The sequence below is a fragment of the Pristis pectinata genome, chromosome 3 (genome assembly GCF_009764475.1).
Source record: "Pristis pectinata isolate sPriPec2 chromosome 3, sPriPec2.1.pri, whole genome shotgun sequence".
NCBI classification, from domain to species: Eukaryota; Metazoa; Chordata; class Chondrichthyes; order Rhinopristiformes; family Pristidae; genus Pristis; species Pristis pectinata.
In genome coordinates this window covers 107,300,852-107,326,561 of record NC_067407.1, presented here as the reverse complement: position 1 = coordinate 107,326,561, position 25,710 = coordinate 107,300,852, and the positions used below count along the sequence as shown (strand labels likewise).

Genomic DNA, 25,710 nt, shown 5'->3' with positions numbered 1-25,710 from the left:
CTATGGCGGATCCCATCCCCCGGCCCCACACTCATCTCTGGAGTATTTGGACAGTAAAGACACCTACGTTAGACTATTGTTTTTTGACTACAGCTCCGCCTTTAATACTATAATTCTAAGCAAATTCATCACCAAATTCCAAAACCTGGGACTCAACACCTCCCTTTGCAACTAAATTTGACTTCCTGACCAACAGACTGCAATCAGTAAGAATAGGCAGCAGCGCCTCCACCACGATTATTCTCAACACTGGCTGTGTCCTCAGCCCTCTACTCTGCTCTTTATACACTCATGACTGTGTGGCCAGATTCTGCTCTAACTTCATCTACAAGTTTGCAGATGATACTACTGTAGTGGGCTGTATCTCAAATAATGATGTGTCAGAGTACAGGAAGCAGAGCTGGTCATTGACTTCAGGAAGGGGGGGGGGGGGAGACGCTGCACATGTTCCTGTCTACATCAATGGTGCTGAGGTTGAGAGGATTGAGAGCTTCAAGGTCCTAGGAGTGAACATCACCAATAGCCTGTCCTGGTCCAACCACATAGATACAAGAAAGCTCACTAGCACCTCTACTTTCTCAGGAGGCTAAAGAAAGTTGGCACGTCCTTGTCAACCCTCACCAATTGTATTGGATGCACCATAGAAAGTATCCTATCTTGATGAATCACGGCTTGGTATGGCAACTGCTCTGCCTGTGACCACAAGAAACTGCAGAGAGTTGTGGACACAGCCCAGCACATCATGGAGACCAGCCTCCTCTCCATGGACTCTGTCTACACTTCTCGCTGCCTGATAAAGCAGCTAGAATAATTTCTCTTCTCCCCTCTCCCATCATGCAAAAGATATAAAAGCCTGAAAGCACATACCACCAGGATCAAGGAAAGCTTCTTTCCCGCTGTAATAAGACTATTGAAAGGTTGCCTGGTATGATAAGATGGACTCTTGACCTCAGAATCTACCTTGTTATGACTTTGCACCTTATTGTCTACCTGCACTGCACTTTCTCTGTAGCAGTGTACACTTTTTTCTGCACTCTGTTACTGTTGTACCTTGTACTACCTCAATGCACTGTGTAATGAATCGATCTGTATGACTGATATGCAAGACAAGTTTTTCACTGTACTTTGGTACATGTGACAATAATAAACCAAATTCCAATTCCAAATCTCAATAAAACCTTCCTTAATCGTATAATACTCTAAGGCAAAAAGAACTTAAGAATATAAAACATAGGAAATAGTCAAAGTAAATCGGTAAGTGGGCTTATTATTGTCACACGCACCTAGGTACAGTGAAAAACTTGTATACCGTCCATACAGATCATTTCATTACAATAGTGCATTGAGGTATTACAAAGTAAAACAATAACAGAATGCCCTAAGTGGAAGAATCAATGCAGCCCATAAATTGAGATAGGTACTAATAAATTCAACAGCAATATATATTTACCCCAAGGTCGATAAGAATATAGAACTGCTCCTACAGGATGCCCCAAATATCTAAATGCTTTCAAAAGGAATTAGGGCAGTGCAGGAACCTAATATTCCAAGTTAAGTTCACTTTGATCGAGCAAGGCTTCCACTGTCAGACGCTGAACTGTCAGTCTTTTTCTTTTCCCAACTGAACTTCGAGTGCCTCAGTGATTTCTTCTGGGTAACAGGCGGTTCGGTTTGATAGGTTTGTTCTGGATACGCCCATGACATATCTTTGATGAACTGTCGCTATCGCACAGCGCGCTCTTTGTGTGTGTGAATGGGATGAAAGTGTGCGCGCTGTAAACCTACTCGCACGTAGTTAAACCTTTTCAGATACGCAGCGCAAGTGGAGACACCTATAAACGTGTAAGGACAATTTTGACTACTTTGAAGTTCATGACAGGTAAAATAACAAGATTGTTACGTTGAGCTGCGTATAGGGTACAGTCGGTAGAAGCCATTATATCTAATCTTACTCTATTCCTTATACTGTTTGTGAATGAATCTGAAACGATGCCCAAATCCGGTCATTGTGTTTTGTTTCCAATTGACCCGGTGAATTATAATTTTCATCGGGATATGCCAATAACATTTTTGACCAAGTCAGCATCCGGAGCAATGTCAGTAACTATCGTCTCTTGTTCTTTTTAGGAAGAACCGGTTAAGATTTTCATGCCCTGGATTGTGTGTCTTCAACTGAGGACAGGCAACCCAGCGAAGGTTCTGCGTGACAGGGCGGATGTTTGGAGATTCCTACTTTCCTAAATTATGAACCAAGACACGTGACTGAAATTTGGCAAGCGCATTCCAAGAAGAAAATAGTTTTGTTTTAAAAAGTGAAACTCTCAAAATTGCTTTTAGTTTTACAATTACATCACAGCGAAAAGGTTTTGCGAGATCAATTATCGATGGCCAAAGGCGTGCTAAACATCTGCCTAAGTACTTGACTCCAGCTCTCTACACCATTTCAATGGGAAATCCGGCCTCCTGAGAGCATGCTACGCTGAACCCTTTTCTTTTGTTACTGCTGTGCATGTGTTTACACATAGATCTGATTATTTGTATGTCATGTCTGGGTTAGATTCTGCAGAGTTTCTCGCACGTAGTCCAGCGAACAGCAGCGGCACAGACCGGGCATCTCAGGTCAGTAGAACGCCTCTCTCACACTGTATGTAATGCACTACGCAGGCCATTTATCACTGCATGTTGTAAAGCAAGATCTGGTATTTGGACTCTAGGACTGTGGAAGCGATAACAAGAAACTTCGAAGAAGGGAAAAAAACAGAATTGCTGCGCAAAGAAGTCGGAAGAAACAGACCCTGAAGGCAGATAAACTACACGAGGTATAGCGCTGAGACACAGATCCAGCAGTGGCCCGATAATTAATAACATAATTTGCGGATAATGAAATGCATTAAACTAAACTGCAATACTGAATACTATTAGACATAACGAAATACAACTATCAACAAGCTTCAGTAATATCGCCCTTTTGAGACAGCAGTAATTAATCTAATATATTCCCGTATTAGCGAACCTCTGAAGCTGAAACACTGCTTCAATTTAAACGTAAGTCCAATGCGAGTATTAATACTGACTAGCCCAATGGCAAAACTGGGACTTCCTTTAAAAAATCCTTGCACTGTGTGGAGAGTTTGCTTGCATCGAATCTATATGGACTGGGTATACGTTTCCAAATCATGAAAGTGTCAGTAGGAAGGAATTAAATGCATATTCTACCAATATTAAATCGCGTTATGTGCCATGTTCCTGCTACATGGTGCTGTGAATATTGAGGCCTGAGATTGCCACGACTATAATTGGCCTTGGCCCTATACTAACCGCAAAGCTAGTTGTTTAGGGAAATTTCCAAAGCGCTAACATTCATGCATAGTGTAGGGTTTAAGCGATTAGGAGCCAGTTTACTTAAAATGACTACGATAGGAAAGGTTTGTCCATTTTACCATTTACAACGACAACTTGGCAAATCGCGGAGAAAATCATAGTCATTAAACATTTATGACACAGAGGGAGACCATTTGGTCAATTCTGCCTGAGTTGGTCAAGTAAAAAGCTTTCCAACCTAATCGCGCCTTCCAGCTCTGCAGATCACATCTCCTCACGTGCACATGCAAGTACTGTTTAAAGGTAATGACTACTTCTGCCTCCACTACATTTCAAGTAGTGAGTTTCAGATCCCTACCACCCTCAGGGTAAATAAAAACTCTCCTCATCTCCCCTCTAACCCTTTTACCACTTTTAACTATTGCCTCTGGTTTTTGACCCTTTTGCAAAGGGAACTAGGTCTTTCTTATTTATCTGTGCCAGCCATAATTTTATACACCTCAGTTAAGTACCCCCTCAACATCCTGTGTTCCAGAGAAAACAATCCTGGCTTGTCTGTTCTTTCCTTGCAGGTATAATCTTGTAAAGCTGGCACCCTCTCCTGTACAATCACATCTTCCCTGTAAGGTGATGACCAGAACTTCATGCAGTACACACATTGTGACCTAACTAGTGTTGTTTACAGTTCTAGCATAACCTCACTATTATATTCTATACCTTATATCATAAAGAAAATTGTTCCCATCTATAATGGAAAATCAAAGAAATGCAGATGCTGTAAATCCAAACAAAAAAGAAAATGCTGGAGATACTCAGCAGATCAGTCAGCACCCATGGAAAGAGAAATAGAGTCAACATTTTAGACCAGAGACCCTTCACCAGTTTTGATCCATCAATAACCACCTTATTGACCTGGCCTGGGGGTTTGTGGACATACATTTCAAGACCCACCGTCCCTTCACATCTATCAATATTTTACAGACATTATTGCCTCTTCCCCTGCCTTATTTCACCTCCCCACTTAATCACATTTCTCTGGATTATGTTCCATACACCATTTTTCTTCCCAGTTTACCAGACCATCTATAATTTCCTGTTGTCTAAAGCTTTCCTCGTCACTGTCAATACAGGGCCAGTTTCTGTATCAACCACAAATTTTTTGATCATGCCCTCTGCATTTGGTCTAAATCATTAATATATATTACAAAATAAAAAAAGGGTTTGAGTATTGAGCCCCATGGAGCCCCATTGGTAACAGCTTTCCAATCACAAGAACACCACTCATCTGTTATCCCTTGCTTCCCACCACTGAGCCAATCCTGCAGGCAGATTCTAGGGAAAAGATTAAGAAGCAAGACCTCAAAACATCAAAAGAAGATTAAGAGAGTGCGATTGTCCCTTTTTGTTCTTTGGTTCAATCCATATTGGGATTGGAGGGTTCATGGTATTAAAGGTATTGCATTAGTATGTATTAGGTGTGCACAGCATCGGACCTTTTTTTAATGGCTTCTTTATAAATTCCTTTCATGCAGGTTTTGTCCTTTTTGATACATTTCTCATGCTTGAGGTATTTATCAAAAGTTAAAGACTTCAAAAGATAAGCACTTGATTTGACAGAGAAATGTTATGTTAATTGTTGTAGTGCTATACAATCATATCTAAATAGTTGACTTTTCCTTATGACTGTAATCAGGATTACCGAATATACAATTTCTTAGAATTGTATGGTCTGAAAGTTACCCTGATGATGGAATATTTTCCCCTTCTTTGCATCAGATAGTCATAGCAATCACTGACAAATATGGAAAAGTACTGGTTAAATGCAAAGTAAAGTTCTGTTTAATCTGTCTTTTAATCAGACTTGAAACTTCTCTCTTTGGAACAGTGCGGCTAAAACAAAGAGAACTAAGTCATTACAGTATTCTTGATCTTGGAGTCCAAACACTCATAGGTGCATGCTCAGTCTGCATACAGTTGTGCTGGGAACTTGACTTGAATTCCCGCCCTCTCCACAGTAAGGAATTACCCAGAGGTCAGAATGGAGAGGCTGCCTCTGAGGCAGGCTGGTGAGGCAATGCAGTCACTCAACAAAGAGACCTGGGTCTCAGGGCTGCACCCTGGCTGGCACAATGAGTATGGCCATTGTTGGGGACTGGCAGTACCTGCTCCTTGTGTTGACAGATTGCCTGGATCCTATCCCCTCACATCACCTCCGATTAGATGTAACGGAAGCTACTGTCTTCCCTTCTCTTTGTTTAGCTGCATAGTTCTCCCCAACCCAGATATTTCTCTATGGTAACAAGTTCAAATGTGTATACTGGCTATTGAGTTTATTACCACAGAGAAAATTTCCAGGTGGGCAGGGGCGGATGCGCTGTGTGTGTGGGAGAGGTGAGGGAAAGAGCTGCACAGGCTAAGAAAGCAAGGAAGAGACAGCAGCTTCCATTACAACCAACTATTGGCACCAAGAGAGACTGTATCATCTAGGCTGTCTGTCAACACAAGGAACAGGTGATGTTGGTTCCCAGTAATGGCTACACCCACCTGAGCCTCAGATCTTAGTGCTGGGCAGCTACACCTTTGTCCCCAGCCCTCACAAGCAACCACTGCATTGCCTCAGTGGTTCATTCACACCTCACCATGCAGTGATGAGATCACTTTAACATAACATCGTTGCAGGTGAGCCAATATAAGGCTGACCTCTCAACCAGTAACACATGTCTATACATAATGCTATAATAATCCATTTTAGTACTGATCCCATTAAAGTCCTTATACCAGGAAATACATCCTGAGCACTGAACAAGGTACTAGGGTATGTTGCAATTTGTTGTTGACTTTAATGCTGATATTGCCCGTCTGAAATGAAAATGTACTCTATTTCCCAGTGCTGAAAATCTTTGCCTTGAAAAACAAATATTTAGTGTCAATATTTCCAGGTTGCTAAACAACACCTATGACATTCACTAAATCCTGTGTTTAACTTAGATAAAACAAGTGTTTGGTTACAATGACTGTAAATAATGTACCATCTCAATCATGTGCATTGACTGAAATACATTAACACTTATACTTTAAGTCTGCAGGAATATAAGACATGGGAATAGGAGTAGGCCAATCATTACCTTGCGCTGCTGTTGAATATCAAAGCTGATCTGAACCCCACTTTCCCACCTTGGCCCTAGATCCTTTAATTCTTTTAGTAAATTATAGAAAATTATTTAAAAAATTTAAAAAATATAAAAAATTATTGACCACATTCTTGAATGTTCTCAACAACTCAGCATTCTTTTGAGTAGAGAATGTCTAAGATTTACAACGTCTGGGTGCAACAATGTCTGCTCATCTTTGTCTGAAATGTCCAACACCTTATCCTGAATACATGACTCCTAGTTCTAGACTATCCAGCTGGAGCAAACTTTAAGAGTTTTGAAGTGTACAAAAAGATGAATGTTGTGAATGTAGATTCCCTATATTTCCCTGTTCGTAAAAATGTTGTGGATAATGTTTAGAAGTGATAAACAATGGCAAATGTTTTTATAAGCTTGGTGAATAGGAGCGAGTAAGAGAAATGTCAACCTATTTTTTTTACAAAGTGTACAGAAGTTATTATTGGTATAAAACCGAAGTTGTGGGTGCACATTAAAGCACATGTCAATGTTATCCAGTTGTTCAAACACTGAGTGAAACTACAGTGAATATTGAATTCATAATCTGGATAGAAAATGTTCACATTGCATTCACATTGAATTTAAAGAGCAGGAAAAAGCCATTCATCCCATTAGTCCATGCATAAGAACTCAGTCACCCCTCCTCAACCCATCCCATCAGCTATCTTTTTATTTCTGTCTTGTATATTTATTCAGCTGTCGCTTAAATGTATCCATGCTATGTTCCTTCAATACCACATGGCAATGACTTACACATTCTCATCACATCACTATCTGGATAAAGCAGTTTCTACAGAACCTCTAAATGGATTTAATAAATATTTGCCTGATACTTACTAACCCTTCCCATCACATGAAACATCTTTGCATTTAGCATGTCAAAACAATTTATAATTTTAAAGGTCTCTGTCAGATTATTCCTCAGCCTTCTCTTTACTAAAAGAAGGAACCCCATGTTATTCATTCTTTACCGCATTAATTCTGGTATGCCCTTCTCCATTGAAGGAAGAGCAGAGACACATTTTTGAGGTAGATCAGGTCTTCAAGCTTGCCACTCCGCAACTGATTTCCCATCCATAGTGACAATCTGCTTACCGTGATGTCTGTTACTTATGCATTCTTCATTGTTCTATACCCCAACTGAATCAAGATGAGTATTTTTATGCATGGTTATTTTAATCTTTGATTATTTAAGAAACAAGGCTATATTGAACGAGAAGATCATTTTTATCCTATGACTTACAATGGTTTGCATTTTGACACATTAACAGGTAAAGGTCCTCCCCAGCTTACAAATGTCCAACTTATATACTGTACATATGAGCAAGCATTTGGAAGACCAATGGTATGATTTTGCCAGCTGCTGCGGTGCTGCAGGCATCTTCTGCCTCCAGGGAACCAGTTCACCACTGCATTTCTGACGTGCGAACTGTTTGGGTTGCAAACAGTTCAAAGGAGTGGAACCCTGTCGTAACCTGGGGACAACCTATATAATAATGTGAAAGTTGTGATAGTTTAATTAAGCTAGTGGATCTCTTATTACTTTACCTGTGGAAAATCAGGGAAAATATATTTCCCACAGAATGTATTAATGATATCGTAGGAAAAAGCCATTCATCCCATTAGTCCATGCATGAGAACTCAGCCACCCCTCCTCAACCCATCCCATCAACTACCTTTTTATTCCTGTCTTGTATATTTATTCAGCTGTCCGTTTTTCAGTTTTTGAAGCTCAGCTGAGTAGTAGAATTTGTAGAGCTGCAGGTGTGACTGAGTCATGGATTGAAGATGTCAAATGTGGTATTTGGGATGAATGTAGCAAGTTCAATTAATCATTGATAGATTCACGGCAGAGAAATAAACTAATGCTACCAAAAGTTAGTGAAGTTTATGACTGGCCAGTTTTAAAACATATATTAATTGTTAGAGGGGTAATTAAGTCTAAGGTTATGATGATATAAATTATGATATCTCATCCCTTTGGATTTTAAAGGAATTATGAAATGCTTGGGATTTATTTATTTACTGCATTTCCATTTAGCTAGATCACTTTAGTCAAAGTGTTCTTCAGTTGATATGTAAAAGATATTATGAAAGTATATTAAGAAATCAGATAACCCTTGCCAATATTGCAACCTGGATCTGTGACCTACATCGACTAAGTGGCCACAGTAATAAAGTGGGAGTCATGAAAATATCAATTGTACAACCACAAGATGTCTGATTTCCCCACATTTGAAATGATTATGCATTGCCCACTGTTAGGTTGTTGGTCTGTAGTGTTTGTTTGAGTGCCCAGATTGAACCAGCTGATGGATTTGTTTTGTGTTTCTACTGTTTCTTTCTCAGTATGGTGAATAAGTGTTAGTCCACATGGACCAGAGTCTTCTGGTTTTTTTCCCTAGCCTCCACTGACTGAAGTGATTGAGTTGATGTGGCAGAATGAACTGTCCATTTGGCCTCAGAAGCCAAGACCGACCCTTTCTCTTACTGTAGAACTTTATCTTTATCTGTTATAATTTGATTAATTGAAGATACTTAACCAGACTCTGTGGGTTCCTTTCCGTAAACCACAAAGCAACATAGGTTAAAACACAGGTGCATGAACTGGTGAGCTTTCTTGGCCGTGGCATCTACATAATTTGACTAGGACAGGCTGTTGGTGATGTTCACTCCCAGGAACTTCATGCTCTCAACCCTCTCAACCTCAGCATTGTTGACATTGAGGGAAAGGTTGTTGTCATGACACCATTCCACTAAGCTCTCTATCTCCTTCCTGTACTCCGACTCATCGCTGTTTGAGATACGGCCTACAACGGTGGTATCATCTGCAAACTTGTAGATGGAGTTAGAGCAGAATCTGACCACACAGTCATGAGTGTATAGGGAGTAGAGTAGAGGGCTGAGGTCGCAGCCTTGTGGGGCACCGGTGTTGAGAATAATCATGCCGGAGGTATTGCTGCCTATCCTCACTAATTGCGGTCTGTTGGTTAGAAAGTCAAGGATCCAGTTACAGAGGGAGGTGATGAGTCCTAGATCTCAGAGTTTGGTGCCAAGTTTGCTTGGGATTATTGTATTGAAGGCAGAGCTGTAGTCAACAAACAATAGTCTAATGTAAGTGTCTTTACTGTCCAGATGCTCCAGAGCTGAGTGTAGGGCCATGGCGTCTGCTGTAGACCTGTTACGGCAATAGGCAAATTGCAGTGGGTCAAGATTGTCTGGGAGGCTGGAGTTGATGCGTGCCATGACCAACCTCTCAAAGCACTTCATGATGGTGGATGTCAGAGCCACTGGTCAGTGAGAATGGTCATTGAGGCATGTCACCTTGCTTTTCTTCGGTACCGGCATGATAGTGATCTTCTTAAAACAGGTGGGAACCTGAGATTGAAGCAGGGAGAGGTTAAATATGTCTGCAAATACTTCTGCCAGCTGATCAGCACAAGATCTGAGCACACAGCCAGTGACACCATCTGGGCCAGATGCTTTCCTCGTGTTCACTCTCTGGAAGACTGATCTTACGTCCTCAGCAGTGACCACAGGTTCAGTTGCATTGGAGGCTGTCAGGGTGGGTGGTGACAATCCACTTCCCTTCTGTTCAAAACGCGCATAGAATGCGTTAAGTTCATCAGGAAGGGATGCACTTTTGTTAATTATGCAGCCCGTCTTCATCTTGTAGCCTGTTATGGTATGTAAGCCCTGCCATAACTGACGGCTGGTCTGGGACTCTATTTTGAGTCGGTATTGCCTCTTGGCATCCCTGATAGCTTTCTGAAGGTCATATCTCGATTTCTTGTACAGATCAGGATCACCAGATTTGTGTACAGCAGTCCTCGACTTCAGTAGGGAGTGGATCTCCTGGTTCATCCATGGTTTCCTGTTTGGGAACACCCATATTGTCCTCTTTGGTACACAGTCCTCCACACACTTGCTGATAAAGTCTGTGATGGTGGTGGCATACTCATCAAGGCTGGCAGCTGAGTCTTTGAACATGGACCAGTCCACTGTCTCAAAGCAGTCACGTAGGAGCTCATCTGCTTCCTCAGACCAGCACTGCACAACTCTCTGTACTGGTTCCTTGCGTTTCAGTTTCTGTTTGTATGCAGGGAGAAGGAGCACAGCCTGGTGGTCTGATTTCCCAAAGTGAGGATGAGGGGTGGCTCAGAAGGCACCTTTGATGGTTGCATAGCAGTGGTCAAGGGTGTTAGCACCCTTGGTGGAGCAGGAGATGTGCTGGTAGTATTTTGGTAACACACTCTTGAGGTTGGCCTGATTGAAGTCACCTGCGATAATGAAGAGGGCCTCAGGGTATCCTGTCTCAAGGTTGTTGACCACAGAGTATAGCTCATTGAATGCAGGCTTCATGTCCGTCTGTGGTGGGATGTAGACTGCCATCAGGATAGCTGAAGTGAACTCCCTTGGCAGATAGAATGGTCGACACTTCACCGTTAGATATTCCAGGCTGGGTGAGCAGGAACTCGCCAGGACCATCACGTCCAAGCTCCACAAGTTATTGATTAAGAAGCAGACCCCTCCACCTTTAATTTTGCCTGAGGACACTGTATAGTCCATTCGATGAATTGAGAAGCCCTCAGGTTGAATAGCACAGTCAGGTGAGGCAGGTGTCAGCCATGTTTCAGTGAGACATAATGCCCTTTGTTGTTGTGTTATTCATAAGCTTTGACACATGGGGGAAATTTTCAGAGTACATGTTTTCCCTAGGAAATTACACCCGTTTTCTGTGTTTTCCAATAACACTGCCAAGGACTGAGATTCCTCATAGGCAAAGGCAGTGGAATCGAACTGTGAATTCATCTTTATTGACATTCTTATCCTTCTATTGGAAAGGGGAGCCTTTCAGAGAAATTATGCAAATAATGGAAATTTCAAAAAAGAAACACAAATTGATAAGTTACAATGCTGGTTACTTAACTAGTGTTCTCTGTTTGACTGTGAGATGAAGGTGCTGTATAAATTCACACAAAGATCAGGAGCTGCAAACAGACACAACCATTTATTACAATGGCTCCTCAAAAGTCTGACAGTCTGGAAACATATACACAAGTTAATCACATGATGCAGTACTTTAAGGAACACTCACCCTTTTTTAAAAAGAAAGAATGTTTTTTATAGTTACAATTACATATTTAACCATGCATGTGTCTTCTCATTCCATCAGACCTCTATAATGATGTGTAAATGTGACCAAAGTCTCACTTTTGTTTCCCTTGGTTATCTGCAAAAATGGGAACTTGCACATGGATTCTGAGGGCACTAAATGAGTGCTTTGCATCTGTCTTCACCAGGAATGAAGATGCTTCCAAAGTAATAACATAGGAGATAGTTGTGACATCTAAGTTAAACATTCAGAGCGCAGAGGTATTAGAAATGTTGACTGAACTTGAGGTGGGTAAATCCCCAGGACTGGATGGGATTTTTCCTTGGATTTTAGGGAAATACGGGAGGAAATCACGGGGACCCTAATCTAAATCCTCCAGTGCTCTTTGGATACAGGGGTGGTGCCAGTTGTACTGGAAAATATTGCTCCCTTGTTTAAAAAAGAGTATGGATAGGCCCAGCAGCTAGAGGCCAATCAGTTTAGCCTTGGGGGTGGGAAAGCTTTTAGAAATAATGATCTGGAACATAATTAATAGTCAAATGGAGGAAAATGGATTAATTAAGACAAGGCAATACAGGCTCATTACAGGCGAATGTGTGGTTGATGCCCAGCACACATTTGATGGGCCAAAGACCTATTTCACTGCTGTAACTCTCCATGACTCAAATCACGTTTAACCAGTTTAATAGAATATCAGGTACACTTCCAGAAAGCTTTTGATAAGTACAACTTAACAGGCTTATCAGCAAAGTTAAAGCACCTGGCACAAAGGAGTTATTGATAGTTTAGAAATAAAGTTGGCTAAGTAATGAACAACAAAGATTCATAATGAATAGAGATATTGAGGCTCTGGTTAAGGAAAAGAGGGAACTGCGCGTAAGCAATTGGGAACTAGTGAATCTCTTGATGATTACAAGAAGTGCAGGAGATCACTTAAGAAAGAAGTTAAGAGAGCAAAAAGAGGATATGAGAAGGATCCAGCCGGCAAGGTATGGAACCAAAGGAAATGGGTGAGATTTTCAATGAATATTTCTGTTCAGTTTTTACTGTGGAGAAAATGATGGAAGCTAAGGAAATGGGGGAAATGAGTGGTGTTGTCTTGGATCACATATGAATTAGCAGGAAGGAGGTATTGGAGGCTTTAAAGTGCATTAGGGTGGATAAATACTCACGGCCTAACCTAGTGCCTACTTGGACCTTGTGGGAAGGTAGAGAAGAAATTGCGGAGGCCATTGCAGAGATTTTTACTTCATCTCTGGCCACAGGTGAGGTTCCGGAGGACTGGAGAGTGGCTAATGTGGTACCATTGTTTAAAAAAGGTAGCAAAAACTAATCAGGAAATTACAGGTCGGTGAGTCTGACATCGGTGGTGGGTAAGTTGCTGGAGGGGATTCTGAGGGACAGGATCTACCAACAGTTGGAGAGTTAGGGTCTGATTCGAGACAGTTAGTACGGCTTTGTACGTGGGAAGTCATGTCTAACAAATCTCTTGAAGTTCTTCAAGGAGGTAACCAAGAGGGTAGATGATGGTGGAGTAGTGGATGTTATCCATATGGACTTTAGCAAGGCCTTTGACAGTGTCCCTCATGGCAGGTGAGTCTGGAAGTTTAGATCGCATGGGATCCAGGAGGAGATAGTGGATTGGATTCATAATTGGCTCAGTGGTAGGAAGTAGAGGATGATGGTTGAGGGTTGTTTCTCTGAGTGGAGGTCTGTGTCTAATGGTGTGTCACAGGGGTCGGTGCTGGGATCTTTGTTGTTTGTAATTTATATCAACAATTTGGATGTGAATGTACAAGGCATGGTTAGTAAGTTTGCAGATGATACTAAAATAGGTGCTGTTGTAGATAGTATAGAAGGTTATGAAAAATTACAGGGGTATCTTGATCAACAAGGTATGTGGGCTGAGGATAAATGTGAGGTATTGCATTTTGGGAGATCAAACCAGGGTAGGACTTATACAGTGAATGGAAGGGCCCTGGGGAGTTAAATGGATCAGAGGGACCCAGGAGTGCATCACACATAGATAGAAAGGTGAAGAAGGCGTTAGGCATGCTGACTTTCATCAGTCAGGGCACTGAGTATAGGAGTTGGGAAGTTACGTTGTAGTTATATAAGACGTTGGTGAAGCTGAACTTGGAGTATTGTGTACAGTTTTGATCACCCTGTTATAGGAAGGACGTTGTTAAACTAGAAAGGGTGCAGAAGAGATTTACCAGGATATTTTCTGGACTTGGGGCCTGGGTTACAAGAAGAGCCTGCGTAAACTAGGAACATAGGAGATTGAGGGGTGACCTGATAGAGGTTCATAGGATCATGAGGTTCATAGACAGGGTGAAAGCACATAGTCTTTTTCCCAGGGAGGGGGTGCTAAAAACAAAAGGGCATAGGTTTAAGATTAGAGGTGAGAGATTTAAAAGGGACATCAGGGGCAGCTTCTTCACGCAAAGGATGGTGCGTATTTGGAATGAGCTGCCAGAAATAGTGGTTGAGGCAGGCACATTAGCAACATTTAAAAGCCATCTAGATAAGTACTTGGCTAGGCGAGGTGTAGCGAGCTATGGGCCAAATGCGGGCAGATGGGACTAGCTCACTGGGCAACATAGTCGGCATGGACAAGTTGGGCCAAAGGACCTGTTTCCATGCTGTATGACTATGAATAGTTGTATTTTGGACTGGAGGAAGGTGAATAGTGGCATTTCCTAGGGATCAATGTTAGGACCATTGCTTTTTTAATCCATATTAATTGCATAGGCTTGAGGGCAATAAACATAATTTCTAATTTTAGATTAATGGAGATTCATAGAGTTATACAGCATGGAGATAGGCCCTTCATCCCAATTCATCCATGCCAGCCAAGATGCCCATCTACATCTCACAAGAATCTCACAGAACTAGAAATCTTTTGCAAGGAAGAATGGGCAAAAATCCCCCAAACAAGAATTGAAAGACTCTTAGCTGGCTCCAGGAAGTGTTTACAAGCTGTGGTACTTGCCAAAGGGGGTGTTACTAAGTACTGACCATGCAAGGTGCCCAAACTTTTGCTTTGGGCCCTTTTCCTTTTTTGTTATTTTGAAACTGTAAAAGATGGAAATAAAAAAGTAATCTTGCTTAAAATATTAAAGAAATGTGTCATCTTTAACTTTATGCCTTTTGGAAATCAGGTCATCTTTTACTCACTTAGCTATTCACAGTAACAGAAATTTTGACCAGGGGTGCCCAAACTTTTGCATGCCACTGTATGTATATCAAATGAGGAGTATGGACAGAGTGGGTAATGGGAGGCTGCTCACTTTGGGAGAGGGGTTGAGAACTAGAGATCAAAGGTATAAAATAAAGGGGAATTAAGCACAATAAGAGGGAAAACTTTTTTAGGAAGCATGTGGTTGGAATCTGTAATGCATTACCTCCAGATGTAATGAAGGCAGGTTCTATTGTGGCCTTCAAGAGAAAATTGGACAAACATATGTTAAGAAAAATTTGCAAGACCACAGAGAAAGGGCTGTGGAACGAGTGAGTTGTTCTGGTAGAGAGCTGTTAAAGGCATGATGGACCAAATGGCCTCCTTCTCTGGTGTAACCATTCTATGAACTGATTATTAACTTGAGGATTCAGCAGAATGTTGGGCTTTCTGATGCCACTTGCTCTGTAGCTTCTTCATGTTCTGCAATAGCACCCTCACATTTTAGAGATCATGACTGGGCCCATTATTACCCTACTTTGCTTTTTATTTTGGAATCATTGCCTTTGTCCATGTTTAGCATGAATTTCACAATCATTCTCAGACTCAAAGCTGGTGTCTAATGTCCAATTGAAAGAAACATTGAAAGCGTCCTTATCCACCTCACCCAGAGCATACCCAGTTTCTTGGAGGATGGTATGAACAAGTGGCAACATGCACCCACCCCCCCCCCCCCCAACAACCTTCCTTCAGTGCTGAAGTCTTTCAACACTTGGATCCTTTGGCTCTGCCACCACCTCGTTGCCTCAAGTTACACATAACCAAGTGTAGCATTGCATTCATGAATTTCTACACCATTACTCTGACTGACTTTGCTTCTTCATATTTATGTGTCTCAGAATCAAAACCTGGCAAGTTTCTAGTATCCTGGCCTATCTCATTTTTGATTGTCTAGGTTTCTTCAGTAGTTTCTCTTTGAGTTTCATCCATCATGTCAGGAAGAGTTGAAAACCTGCAGTGTGCATTAGCACTTCTTTGTCCTTGTCTCAGATTAGCCTGTTAATTTGGATATTGCTGTAACAGTTTCTTTGACATCTTCAAAAGACTGAAACTGGGCAATTGCAAATGCTTTTGTTTCCCATCCTTCCCTGGTTTTCTAATTTACTGGTACTTTCAAGAACATTCTGAAGAGATATTTTATGTAGCAACATGGATCAGGTTGTTTAATGTGCAAGTTACTTTAGTTCCCATTTTGTATTGAATGGACTCTTGTTGCCAGTGATGTTAACAATGATGGAGAACCCTTTGAACTCAATGTTTTGCTTCTGTTTCAGTATAGGTTCTGCAGTTTCATTGCCTTTGAGTTAAGTATACACTGTGCCTTGTGTTCATGAACTGTCACGAGAGGCAAGAATTCTGATGCTAATAGCATCTTTGAAAATTTCCTGAGTGATCTCATATAGAAGGTTCATAATAAAACAATGTTCTACAATTCTTTTGCCTTCCATTTCCTAAATTGCTTCCTTTGCTTCATGTTTTGTTAAGTTTGACTGCTTGATCCAGCAGTTTGTTCCCATAAGCTCCAATAACCTTTCCAGTTATTCCTCGTATACATGGTCTGGAAAGCCAAATTTCTTGTGAAACCCAATCTTTTCAGTGAAGAAGATGAATCAGTGCCTTCTTCAGTTCCTCAAACTTCAGATTGCTAATAAATAGTGGAAAGGCACAATTGCTAGGCTTTTGCTTTTTGGCCAGTGTCACTGTTCCCTGCTCTTTTTTCCCAGGATCTGTTTGCTCTTGCCACACAGGTAGAGGAAGAGAATTACCCTTCTTCTTCCTGTGTGGCAGGAGCATAGAGAGCAGATTAAAACCTGCAACACATTAGTCGAACATTCTGCCAAGTGTAAGTCACTTGAACACTACTGGAGGAGGGTTTGCATTTTTTTTCCAATTTGGGTGAAGAGCAGGAAGGTCAAATATGGGATTATAATCAAGTTTAATAACTGTCATCCAATCTCTGCCAGTAACATTGGCCTACACTCACAGTCTACACCATGAGGGGCAGGCACCTCATTCCCCTGACCACTGTGAAGGACAGTGCACAACATCCTGCCCATTGTCTTCAGTACCTTTTATGCTGCTAGCCAGTGGGATCCTACTGAATCTTTGGCATAAGTGAACCAACAGCTGTATCAATGCTCACCCCTAAATCCTGGTTACTCACAAAAAAAGTTGCTCTGAAATCCTTTTTTTCCCAGGTGTTGGCATGAATTCCATTTAAGATGCATTCTTCTTGATTTGCATTAATTTCAATATTATACAGAGCTCCCCGCTATGCTTACTTCCTGAGCTTGCCTTCTTGCTGTCGGCATATCTGTGAACTGACTGTACCTACAGTTGTTATGACTTGAAAACCAATGTTATATAGCCCATCTTATTACAGCAGAAGCAGTCAGCTGTGCTGAATGGACAGGATTGGGCAACTTGGTTTCCCTGGCAATTATACCAGAGATTCCTGCCTTTTGCATCCATGTGACCTAGGCTTGATAAAGAAGATGCTGCAGTTATTTCATATGTAGAGCAATCCCGTGCACTTCTGCTTTCTGCACTGAACAGAATTCCCCCATGTCCTTTGATGCTCTTTGCATACCAATATCAATCTTGTATGTCTTATCAAATGGGAGCTTCATTGTATTAAAAAGCTTGGTATAAATGCTTTCCCCTGCTGATCCTGCAGTGCCTAGTCTAAAAAATTCTGAAATAGTAGATCTGCAATCATTTCTTTAATTCACCCATTCGATCACTGATCCCTTCTTCAGGCTTTTGCAAGTACCAAATCTCTTAAAGTAATTCTGCAGCATTTCAAACAGCTTCATGAAATGGGACATCAGTAGTCCCGTGCAATGCTACCAAATTAACCATTTACGCATTTAACTTAATTTCTATTAAAATAATTTTTTTTTGCTTCTGAATGGCCATGTTGTCATGATCATTTCCTTCCACTGGCCCTACTATGTTATTGGCATAGAAAAGCATATTCTAAGTAAATATTGAAATGCTTCCCATTCCCGTCATATCCGTTGTGTTTGAACTGTAGTTTTACGTAAACTCCTCTTTGCAACTACTGCTTCTTAATTGGTTACACCTGGGTCTGCCCCCTGGATGCTGCAGTTGCTTATCAGACTTATCCAGACTTACTTTCTACGGTTTTTGCTTTATGAAGTATTCCATCCTCATCACTAGAGTAGTGAGAGATGAGGTGCTGAATCTATTCACACAAACTTCAGGAGCTGCTAACAAACTTGACTGTTTATTACAATGCCTCCTCAAATACTGGCTCTGGAAGCTTCTACAAAAATGTTGCAAATTAGAGAACAGCTAACTATATTAACTTTTTACAACTAATCCTACATACAATATAGCTAATAATCCCTGGTAGTTTTTAATAAACTAATAACATGCTACATAGAGCACATGCATTTAGTTTTGGAAAGCTGTATGACAAAACCAGAGGAGGCTTTCATACTTGGTCAACATCACTGTATTTTCTGAAGTTGACCTCATTAATTGTTTGCAGTGAGAACAGGTCCAGAAAGAACCTGTCTGTATGGACTAGCTGTCAATATCGTGGGAGGAGAGGGAAACAGAGTGGTCGAGACTCAAAATAATGTCTAGCTTCATCTTCTCAGCTCTTGGTGGTGTATTGTTGTGGGTTTGAGTAGAACGAATCAAGGCTCAAGAAAGATGTCAAAGCACCATTATTTCTGGTGCAGCTTTGAAGTTCTTGACGTAATTCAAAAAAGAGGAATCCTCACTGAAGTTCTCTTTTGAAAAATTGCCTGAACTAAAATTGTCAGACAATTCCTTGACCAAAACCTCAGAAAAACTCGTAAAACAGATAAAAGCAAACACAGTAAACAGTTCTCAGCACAAAGCTAGAAAAATGCTACTATATTCATTTCTTGAAAACACAGAGGATCCTATTTTAAGTGTTGACTTCCTACAAGCACAGAATGTGCACTGCCCCTTTCCCTTTTCCATACAGATGAAAAGCTTGAGCATGTAGATATTAGAAAAGAGGTGGTACTGAAACTTTTGGAAAGCATCAAGTTAGGTAAGTCACCGGGACTAGATGAGATGTACCCCAAGTTGCTGTGGGAGGCGAGGGAGGAGATTGCGGAGCCTCTGACGATGATCTTTGCATCGTCGATGGAGACGGGAGAGGTTCCAGAAGATTGGAGGGTTGCGGATGTTGTTCCCTTATTCAAGAAGGGGAGTAGGGATAGCCCAGGGAATTATAGACCGGTGAGTCCTACCTCAGTGGTTGGTAAGCTGATGGAGAAGATCCTGAGAGGCAGGATTTATGAACATTTGGAGAGGTATAATATGATTAGGAATAGTCAGCATGACTTTGTCAAGGGCAGGTCCTGCCTTACGAGCCTGATTGAATTTTTTGAGGATGTGACTAAGCACATCGATGAAGGGAGAGCAGTAGATGTAGTGTATATAGATTTCAGCAAGGTGTTTGATAAGGTACCCCATGCAAGGCTTATGTAGAAGGTGAGGAGACATGGGATCCAAGGGGACATTGCAGTGTGGATCCAGAACTGGCTGGCCCACAGAAGGCAAAGAGTGGTTGTTGAAAGGTTGTATTCTGAATGGAGGTCGGTGACCAGTGGTGTACCTCAGGGATCTGTACTGGGACCCTTACTCTTTGTGATTTTTATAAATGACCTGGATGAGGAAGTGGACAGGTGGGTTAGTAAGTTTGCGGATGACACGAAGGTTGGGGGTGTTGTGGATAGTGTGGAGGGCTGTCAGAGGTTACAGAGGGACATAGATAGGATGCAGAATTGGCCTGAGAAGTGGCAGATGCAGTTCAACCCAGGTAAGTGTGAAGTGGTTCATTTTGGTAGGTCAAATATGTTGGCAGAATATAGTATTAATGGTAGGGCTCTTGGCAGTGTGGAGGATCAGAGGGATCTTGGGGTCCGAGTCCATAGGACGCTCAAAGCGGCTGTGCGGGTTGACTCTGTGGTTAAGAAGGCATATGGTGTATTGTCCTTCATCAATGGGGAATTGAATTTAGGAGCTGAGAGGTATTGTTGCAGCTATATAGGTCCCTGGTCTGACCCCACTTGGAGTATTGTGCTCAGTTCTGGTCGTCTCACTACAGGAAAGATGTGGAAGCCATAGAGAGGGTGCAGAGGAGATTTACAAGGATGCTGCCTGGAATGCAGAGCATGCCTTATGAAAGCAGGCTGAGGGAACTCGGCCTTTTCTCCTTGGAGAGACAGAGGATGAGCAGAGACCTGATAGAGGTGTATAAGATGATGAGAGGTATTGATAAGGTAGATAGTCAGAGGCTTTTCCCCAGGGCTGAAATGGTGGCCACAAGAGGACGTAGGTTTAAGGTGCTGGGGAGTAGATATAGAGGAGATGTCAGGGGTAAGTTTTTTACTCAGAGAGTGGTGAGTGCATGGAATGGGCTGCTGGAAACGGTGGTGGAGGCGGATATGATAGGGTCTTTTAAGAGACTGTTAGATAGGTATATGGAGCTGAGTAAAATAGAGGGCTATGGGTAAGCCTAGTAATTTCTAGGGTAGGGACATGTTCGGCACAGCTTTGTGGGCCGAAGGGCCTGAATTGTGCTGTAGTTTTTCTATGTTTCTATGTTTCTGTGTAACATGGCTCATTGCTAGCAAACATCATGGGGTATTGTGCATGTGCTAGTATGCTTTAGTCAAAATTAGGCTTAGCATTAGCGTGATGGAGTTCAAACTGGAGAAGTGCGAGGTGGTACACTTTGGAAAGACAAACTCCAAGGCGGAGTACAAGGTTAATGGCAGGATTCTGGGTAGTGTGGAGGAGCAGAGGGATCTGGGGTTCATATCCATGCAGGTGGATAGGGTAGTTAAGAAAGCTTATGGGATGTTAGCTTTCATAAGTTGGGAGATCGAGTTTAAGAGCCGCGAGGTAATGATGCAGCTCTATAAAACTCTGGTTAGACCACACTTAGAGTACTGTGTCCAGTTCTGGTCACCTCATTATAGGAAGGATGTGGAAGCATTGGAAATGGTGCAGAGGAGATTTACCAGGATGCTGCCTGGTTTGGAGAGTAAGGATTATGAGGAGAGACTAAGGGATCTAGGGCTTTACTCTTTGGAGAGAAGGAGGATGAGGGGAGACATGATAGAGGTATACAAAATATTAAGAGGAATAGATAGAGTAGACAGCCAGCGCCTCTTTCCCAGGGCACCAATGCTCAATACAAGAGGGCATGGCTTTAAAGTAATGGGTGGGAAGTTCAAGAGAGATATCAGAGGGAGGTTTTTCACCCAGAGAGTGGTTGGTGCATGGAATGCACTGCCTGGGGTAGTGGTGGAGGCAGGTACACTGGTCAAGTTCAAGAGATTGTTAGATAAGCATATGGAGGAATTTAAAATAGGGGGATATGTGGGAGGAAGAGGTTAGATATTCCTAAGCAAGGTTTAAAGGTCAGCACAACTTGGTGGGCCGAAGGGCCTGTATTGTGCTGTATTGTTCTATGGTTCTATTAAAGCTAAACTCTGGAGGAAGAGGTTAGATATTCTTAAGCAAGGTTTAAAGGTCGGCACAACATGGTGGGCCGAAGGGCCTGTATTGTGCTGTATTGTTCTATGGTTCTATTAAAGCTAAACTCTTCCCTACCTGTGGTCTCCTGAGGGAAGTTGACAAGATTGATTTGTTTGCGGTTTTATTCTCCAAGGTTCTAAGCATAGCAGTAAAGGATGAGTACTACATTGTCAGCAATGCATTCTTGTAGGAGGGGCACAAATCAAGGATCACTTCTTAGGTCGTTGTAAAAAATCCCAGGTCACTATCTGAGGTAGATCTGTGGAGGTCTTCCTGCTGTTGTTATCCCTAAACTAATACCCAATTAATAGGCTGCCAAAAATTGCTTAAGTTGTAACCATGAAAATAATTAATTGGATATAAAATGCTTTGGGATTTCCTGAGGTTGTGAAAAGCAATTCGTAAACACAATTTACAAACACGAGCTTTTCTCTTTTTGTATTAAATAATGGTAGTGTTATTTTTTGGCATGCCATGTCGCAGTTAAGAGTGTTATATTCATTTTCTACAGAATATGTTAGATAGGATCCCTCTTCTGCACATCCTCCCAGCTGATCAGAATAGCATAGGCAGAGAACAGAGAATGAGTTATTCTGTTACCCGCAGGAGGAAAGAAGGCCATGGAGGTTTTGTAAGGAGAGTAAATTGTAATATTCTACCTTCAAATGAAACTTGAAGAGTAAAATAAAAACTGCTGATACTGGTAATCTAAAATAAAAACAGAGAACATCCAAAGATACTTCCCTTTCTACTTTGATGCAGTGCATTATTATTACCTGATCTATAAAAATAAACGATAAACAATTAGTGACTGAAAATCCATGGGGCCCAGTCCTGGCACTTACAGTAAGATAATGTCCTCTGATTGTTTCCAGTGCTGACCCTGCTGGAATTTAGGAATTGCTGAGAGATTACCTTAATAACATTGCACCATGTGCACCTGCCTGCTCCCTCCTGCTAGAACCTGTTCCTACATAGAGCGCACACCCTGATATCCAGCCCCAAGACCATTATTACAGCATCCCCACTCCCCAACATGAAGGAGAAGCAGTACAACCTTAAGCTTGTGCTATTTTTTAAATCCACATCTTACTTCCCAGATGGCTTCTTTTGCCCACAATGGCCCATCTCCCACCATCCTCTCTGGATTCCAGCCTTCTGGACGGTGTTTATATTAGATGACCTGAGAAAGATCTGTTACAGCACAGAAAGGGGCCCTTCATCCCATCAAGTCTATGTCAGGTAAACTTAATCTAATTGCACCATGGGCTGTGAAGCTGCAAATCTTAGTCTATTCATTTCTAGCTCAGCCTCCTCCAATATCCAGACCCCAGAATTTTCTGAGCCATTGATATAGATCAGGTTGTGTTGGAATCAAAGTCAAAGAAACTTGACACTGAACAAACCAATCTACTTCTAATTGTAGATTCAAAAAAACCTGATCCAGAAATTGATCCGGCTTTCTGCCCTGAAAAACTGCTTATTCTATTTTTTTAGAAAAATCTGTTCCCCTTTCAGCTTTCACAGTCCATTCTTCTCTGTCCTACTACCCCCTGACCTCCGTCATCTCTCACCATGTTTCTTATAATTGCTTTGATAAAACTTTATGCTTACTTGAAGGTTAACATGCTTCTTCAAATTTCTGTCCTTTACACAGATAACAACCGTTACACAGGTCCGAGCAATTCACTTGTGAAGCTCATGCACTGAAAGTAAGTGTGCATGAACCCAAGCCCACAGAAGGCTTTCACCCCAAACTCCTCTTGTTTTGAACTCTGGCACTGTAAGATTAGATTCCCAGGCAGCTGTGCTGAAGCTAATTTTAATGATGAATATTCTTCTAGCCTACCATTTTTTTTAATGGGTTTGAGTTCCTCTTCTTTAAGACTTGTTTTTTTTTACAGGAATATGAAGGGCTGGAACAGGAAAACACTGCGCTAAAAAGGGAAATAAGGAAACTTAGTGAAGAAGTGAAACATTTATCAGATGCTTTGAAAGATCATGAACGAATATGTCCAATCATACACTGTACCATGAACTTTGCCACAGCACCCAGACCTCACCCTAATGTAATCGCCAGTTGTTTATCTCGTGAAGGCCAAAGTGGAGTCTCATAGATGGTTCAAGCAATGAAATTTTAAATTTGATATTTTTCTTAATGAAAAGTTAAATATATATTCAAAATTTTAAATGTGTTTTATTCTTGTGTGCAACCTAAGGAGTCCCAGGTACATTATGCATGGGCCAAATTGTGACCTATATGATGCTGCTGTGACCCTGTGCACTGTTTGGTCAAGACTAAGGATACAGATTTTGCAAATTTATTATCCATTGTGTACTTTCTGCTTAGCTTAAACTCTACCTATTGAACAGGAAGAAAGTATATTGAAAATGCACAGCTTTTTATTTTGGACTCTTTAGGTGATAAATTCCTCACAAATCAAATGCAGTATTTGCAATTTTTTTCAGCAATTATGTAGCTGAAACATGGTACATTGAGACACTAGCCCTCAGAGATTTTATTTTTAAACCTGTAATCAAAAGAAGACCAAGAAACAACAATAATTGGGTGTACCATATTAATAAGATTTTATTGATTACAAAGGCAGCTTTCTGAAGGAAATCATTCCAACATTGTGTGCTTAAATAGGAATCAAGCTAAAAGTTTTTTCCATTATTAGCCAAATGATCAATCTTGTAATGTTGAAATCAGCACTTAAAGTCGAATAGCAGTGTTCAATCTAGTAGAAAATTGATAACTGAACAGTTACATTTTGTGACCGTGTGCTCTGGAACCCTACTGTATGGGTGTTTCAGTTCCTCTAAAGCATGAAGGAACCAAGCCATCAGGATCCTGCACTAAATGAAGTAATGACACAGAGCTGACTCTACATAGACTAGAATTGTTCAGCTTTTATCTCTTTATGGATATTAATAAGGAATACCATTCAGTAACCCCTGAGAGTGATGCTACCCTTGTGTGAAATAAATTGTCTCCTTAGATTCTGAGTGGTTTACTTTCTGATTTAAATGGACTGTTTTCATGTTGCTTTACAGCCAAAACCCAACATTACTGGAAGCATGTGGCCCTAGTTCGTTGCTGCGCTATTAGCCTGTCACAGCTCTATTGAACGACCTTACCCAATGATCTATCAGGTTTCTATTAATTTGTTTCTGATGCCTGTGTTCCGATGTCCAGTGATAAACTTTGTCACAACACCCAGACCACACCCTAATGTAGTCAATCCATTAGTTATTTAAAATCTCGCTCCACTATTTAACATAAATTGGTTAATACTTCCACTTTCAAAGAAACAAGAGGAAATTCAAATGCATTTATGAAGTTTTCGTACAATGGTATTTTGAGCTTAAGTGATTAGCAGAGCAATACGACATAAACTGTTACATTTTGATTAATTGTTTAATTTTTGAAAATGTTTAAAATGCATGAATCTTTATGTGGCTTTTATGAGATTACCTTGTTTACTGTGGTTTTTTTATGCTTCTCTTCTGCATAATGACCTCATGTGACCTTGTTTAAATTAAAAAACAGATGAAGTATTAGACATGGCTCAGTGGTTTCCAATCATGATGCTAGTGAGTGCTTAAAATGATGAGAAATGCATCTGATTGCAGTGAACTGACAGTTGGAATTCTTGCTCTCTCGCCGCCTCCCCAAGGATCAATCAGCCACTCATAATATCAGAAATCTTAGCAAAGTGCAGAGTGGAAACTTACTTCACCTAATTAGAGAATGGAAAACAAGGTTGATTGGCAAAGTAGTTGGCTTCCTCGCAAAAAAATCCTTTGTTCTGTGAGATTTGTAGAATAATTAGAAAATGTGAGAGAAGAAATCAGCTCATTCTGACTTTGGTTGTGAATGCATACACACACTAAAGTTTACTTCAAACATTATGAGTAAGCATTTTTCATATCACTGCATGCAAATAAAACTCTCCAATTGCAACCTGAATGATGATACCCATTTGGTGGTTATTTGTGTCTTTTTCAATTTTATATATAAAATATATCTTACTTTGGCTTCAAGCAATGTCTTAAACATGTTTTTCTGCACTTTGATAGTTACCTAGAGTATCAACTATTTTAATCTTTGAAGCATATTGGATCCTGAGAAGTCTTGAACAGGAAGAGGGATGCAGAATGTGAAGAGAATGTGGAAGGATCTAGAGCCAGGGATCACACTTTTTGACAGTAAGGAGTCACTCAGTTAAGACAAATATGAGACATTTTTTTTCTCAGCGGGTTGTGAGTCTTTTGAACACTCTTCATTGTAAAGCAGCGGAAGC

The 25,710-nt window shown here is 41.0% G+C and overlaps 1 protein-coding gene across 2 annotated transcripts; it reads left to right on the top strand.

Annotated features, from left to right (window-relative positions):
* Positions 1-1,735: 1,735 nt before the first annotated feature.
* On the top strand, positions 1,736-25,361 carry batf3 (basic leucine zipper transcription factor, ATF-like 3). 2 transcript variants are annotated; one of them, XM_052012134.1, is made up of 4 exons: positions 1,736-1,842; positions 2,128-2,619; positions 2,715-2,819; positions 23,308-25,361. In XM_052012134.1, exons 2-4 carry the CDS (start codon positions 2,545-2,547, stop codon positions 23,518-23,520), a joined length of 393 nt encoding a protein of 130 aa, XP_051868094.1. In that variant the 5' UTR covers positions 1,736-1,842; positions 2,128-2,544; the 3' UTR covers positions 23,521-25,361. The 2 variants fall into 2 exon arrangements, with proteins under 2 accessions (XP_051868094.1, XP_051868093.1); XM_052012133.1 differs by having other exon boundaries at positions 1,760-1,879.
* The last annotated feature ends 349 nt before the right edge of the window (positions 25,362-25,710 follow it).